This window comes from Etheostoma spectabile, chromosome 15, assembly GCF_008692095.1.
Source record: "Etheostoma spectabile isolate EspeVRDwgs_2016 chromosome 15, UIUC_Espe_1.0, whole genome shotgun sequence".
Lineage (NCBI taxonomy): Eukaryota > Metazoa > Chordata > Actinopteri > Perciformes > Percidae > Etheostoma > Etheostoma spectabile.
Window position 1 is genome coordinate 29,148,158 of NC_045747.1, and position 3,886 is coordinate 29,152,043.

Consider the following 3,886-nt stretch of genomic DNA (forward strand, 5'->3'; position numbering starts at 1 on the left):
TCCTTGCCTCCTCTGTCTCCTCCCTCCTCCTCTTCATCTTCTTTTTGAACCTTGTTGAAAAGCCACTGCAAGAAGGAAGACATTAACAGGGTGAATTTAATTGGCATGTACGATAACAGAGGAATAAATTTTCAGAGAGAGGGAGAATGACATGCAGACATTTGCAATGGAAGATATTAACAAATGGAAAAAGAAATACAACAGGATGATGAATTTGAATATCTTCTGCATGTCTGATAACAGTCAAAGAAAACAACCGTCGAGGAAGACAGATATTAGAATTGGTAGTTATCAATGGGAAAATATTCTCAGCCATAATGAATATGAGTCTCATATTTGCATTGAAAACGCTTTCACTTGACTGGGCAGAGCATTGAGAGGAGATTAGACTGTTTATTGATGAGAATTTGAAACAATCATCATGTGAATGCCTCTGCCTCAGTGAGACAGACGTTACCTTTCCTACTTTTGTCTCCCATCTATAGAAAGAAACACTAGTGTCAACTGTTTATACTGTTGAGAAAGAGAAAGAGTAATGGAGGGATAGGATCTCAGTGCTTGCTTTGAACTCTCGTGCATCAGCTTATAAGTATGAACACGTTGCAAGGAAGGAGCATCGTATTCATAACAGAGGCGTAGTGGATGTATACTCACAGAGAGAGAGAGATGGAAGAAACACTGAAGTTCGGCAGTACTGTTTAATTTGGAATAAACACCAAGATGGAAACTACACCAGACCAGGGCTAGCCAAGTATCATGCGTTGCTGTGTAAGCCTATACTTTATCGGCCATGTGGTTCAGCAGCAAAACCAACCCTCGCACGACGCTGTGGCAAAAGGCACCATCGGAATTGCTGGGTTTAAATGATGTTGTGGCTTGTGACATTTATGCTCATGGCACATGGTTGGAATAACATCTCAAGTCTTAAAAACACCATGCGTGACCATGCAAGATGAAAGAAAAACTTTGTTTTTCATTTTTTATGGCTTATGGCTTGGATCTTGAATCGCACTGGGGGAATTATTCCCAAAGCTAAACAGCCAAGTGAACAAGTGACTTCCATTCCCTGTGCAACTGAAGGGTTAGTCACAACATTGCTCACGTTGGGTTTGATGCTACACTCAGTTGCCAGTTAGGTACACCTAGCTAACTTCATGGAGGTTATAATGATCAGGTTTTGTTAAAATCGTTCTAGAGAGGTGTTTTGGAGGATTGATTGCTTTTTATTCATTCTGTCAAATCCTAACAGAAATGATCTCAGGACAATTTACACATAGACTAGGTCAAGACCACATTCTATAATTTACAGAGACCCAACAATTCCCCCCCGGTGCGACAGCTGCGAGGCAAAACCTCAGAGACGACCTGACTCTTGGTTGGCGGCCATTTGACTCTGCCGGTTGGATGTAATCTGTGGTGCTATTGGACTGCGTTGCGTTATACTGACAGGTGTTTGTATTATTTACTCTACACTCTTTGTCATAAATGGTTTGGGGATAATATTAGAAACACCCCTCACTATAATGCAACATAATTTAGCAGCACCAAAGGGCAGGCTCCAAAATAGCCATGAAGTTGCATCAACACGTCTCTAAAAAATAAGTGAATATTATAACCTAGATTAGGTGTACCAAATAAACTGACAACTGGGTGTATATATCTGGCTTAACTGTCTGCTTGTTTCCAACCTGTCTGATCCCATGAGGACTTGTGTTTGTTCACCTGTTGGACCTATTGTGACTGATGTTCCAAATGGCAGCAGTGTGATGAACTCAATGTTATCATAAACAATATGCCAGATATAAGAACCTTCCCACTTTGGTGGTAGCACTTCTGAAGAATGGCACTGATTTACACTTTTTGATTGTTTCCCTTAAACACACCCTGTAAAGTAGTGCCAGCAGCTGGTGGATGTGAGTTTGATTAGACTCTGTGGCCTTAAAGACAAAATTATTAGCTACATGCTGACAGTAACATACACACTGTCTTGTTGAAATTGTGTATGTATTACTTGCACTCACCAAGAGTTACTAACAATGTGCCAGTAGTCCCGGGGTCACGCCATAAACAGCAGTGGCAACAGCAAGTCTCTGTGAGGAGTTATTACAACTTTACATAAATGTGGTGAGAAGATTGACTTTTCTTGGCGAGCTGGTTGAAGTGAGTGCAGGTCAGCCTCAGTTCCTGCTCGTAGTCTCTGTGCTGTGGCAGCTGTTGCTGTTGGGGGTTGGTCTTTCCAGCCAAGATGCAATTTAGCTGCCCTGGGCCAGCAGCGGGCCCTCCGTCCCTTAATAACTGTCACTGTTATGAAGTGTTGACAACTAATATCAAGGGATAATTCAGCCAGCAAACCCGGACCCCCCTTTGCTTTATTAAAAACATGAATGCTTTCATTTTCCTCCAGCATGCAGCCTGCAGAGTGTTTTAATCTATCATCCTCTCTGGCTCTCTCAGTTTCCATTCATCCTTTTACCTGTTTCTTACTATATCCTCCTTTCTGTTTACATTTCCGATCTTTTCTTCCTTTTTTGTACATGCCTCCTGCTTTACCCTGTTGATTTTTGTTGTGCCCTGGTTACTTTTTGGGGGTTAAAGTCTTTCCCTGTATCCCATCAGTTTCATTATTTCTCTGTGTAATGGTTTGTCTTCTCTCCTCAGCGTCAGGAGGAGCTGAGAGCGGCAGCAGCGGGGAGAAGAGTCCTACAGGCGGCTCGTCGGCGTCATCTAAGCGGGCTCGTACGGCGTACACCAGCGCCCAGCTGGTTGAGCTGGAGAAGGAGTTCCACTTCAACAGGTACCTGTGCCGGCCGCGGCGCGTGGAGATGGCCAACCTGCTCAACCTGTCCGAACGCCAGATCAAGATCTGGTTCCAGAACCGACGCATGAAATACAAGAAGGACCAGAAGTCCAAGGGCCTGAGCTCCAGTTCTGGAGGGCCCTCACCGACTGGCTCCCCACCCCTGACCATGCAGTCCTCCGCCAGCTTCCTCAACTCAATGCACCCCATGGGAGGGGGAGGTGGGGGAGGTGGAGGAGGCTATGACGTCCCCTCTCCGCCATCCTTTGGCAAACCCCACCAGGGAGTGTCTTACTCCATGTCCACTGCCTACTCCAATGTCCCCATGAAGGGCTGCCCCCCCCAACAGAAGTATGGCGCCCCAGACCAGGACTATGGCGACCCCCATCCTCACCACGGCCTCGTGCAGGCCAACAACGCAGGCTACGGGACTCCCACCAGTATGCAGGCCAGTCCAGTCTACGTGGGGGGTGGCAGCTATGTGGAACCCATGCCTGGCTCGGGGCCCTCCATGTACGGGCTAAACCACCTCGGCCCCACGCCAACCCACCATCAAACCATGGACTACAATGGCGCGGGGCCTATGTCAGCCACCAACCAGCACCACGTGGGCGGAGGGGGCCCCCCGGGTCCCTGTGACCCGCCCACACACCCAACGTACACCGAGCTGTCGGCGCACCACACCTCGACTCAGGGCAGAATCCAGGAAGCACCCAAGCTCACTCACCTGTAGCAGGTTTGGAACAAAATGACAACGTAGGAAATAGCGAAGATGACGCAAAACATGTAAGACGACGTGACTCATTAACAGACTAACTAACACGTGGGACTCTATTGCTGCAACGGGACGGCAGGAGAGACCAAAGGAGACAGACAGGAGCCATCCAGTTGTTTGTCCCGTGCTCTACAGCCACAAAGGGGAGCAATCAGTGTTTGGTGTGGTCCACCCCACCCTGTTTCACTGCCTTCTGATTAGGGCTAGAGCTTTTACTGTTCCCTTTAAAGTGCAGGTAATTTAATTTAAAAATCAAAGTAGTAGTAGCGATGAACCATTAATGTTGCAGAAAGAGACAATAAAAGGCACATCTC

General features: G+C 46.8%; 1 protein-coding gene across 6 annotated transcripts in view; it reads left to right on the forward strand.

The window, feature by feature from the left end:
• Nucleotides 1-3,886, forward strand: part of hoxb3a (homeobox B3a) — an 88,795-nt gene that overhangs the window by 83,253 nt on the left and 1,656 nt on the right. For all 6 annotated transcript variants that reach the window (XM_032537286.1, XM_032537287.1, XM_032537284.1 and 3 more), the window contains one exon: nucleotides 2,659-3,886. This exon is cut by the window's right edge and continues 1,656 nt beyond it. In XM_032537286.1, the coding sequence (XP_032393177.1) occupies nucleotides 2,659-3,530 (872 nt within the window). In that variant the 3' untranslated portion in view covers nucleotides 3,531-3,886. The remainder of the gene's footprint in view (nucleotides 1-2,658) is intronic.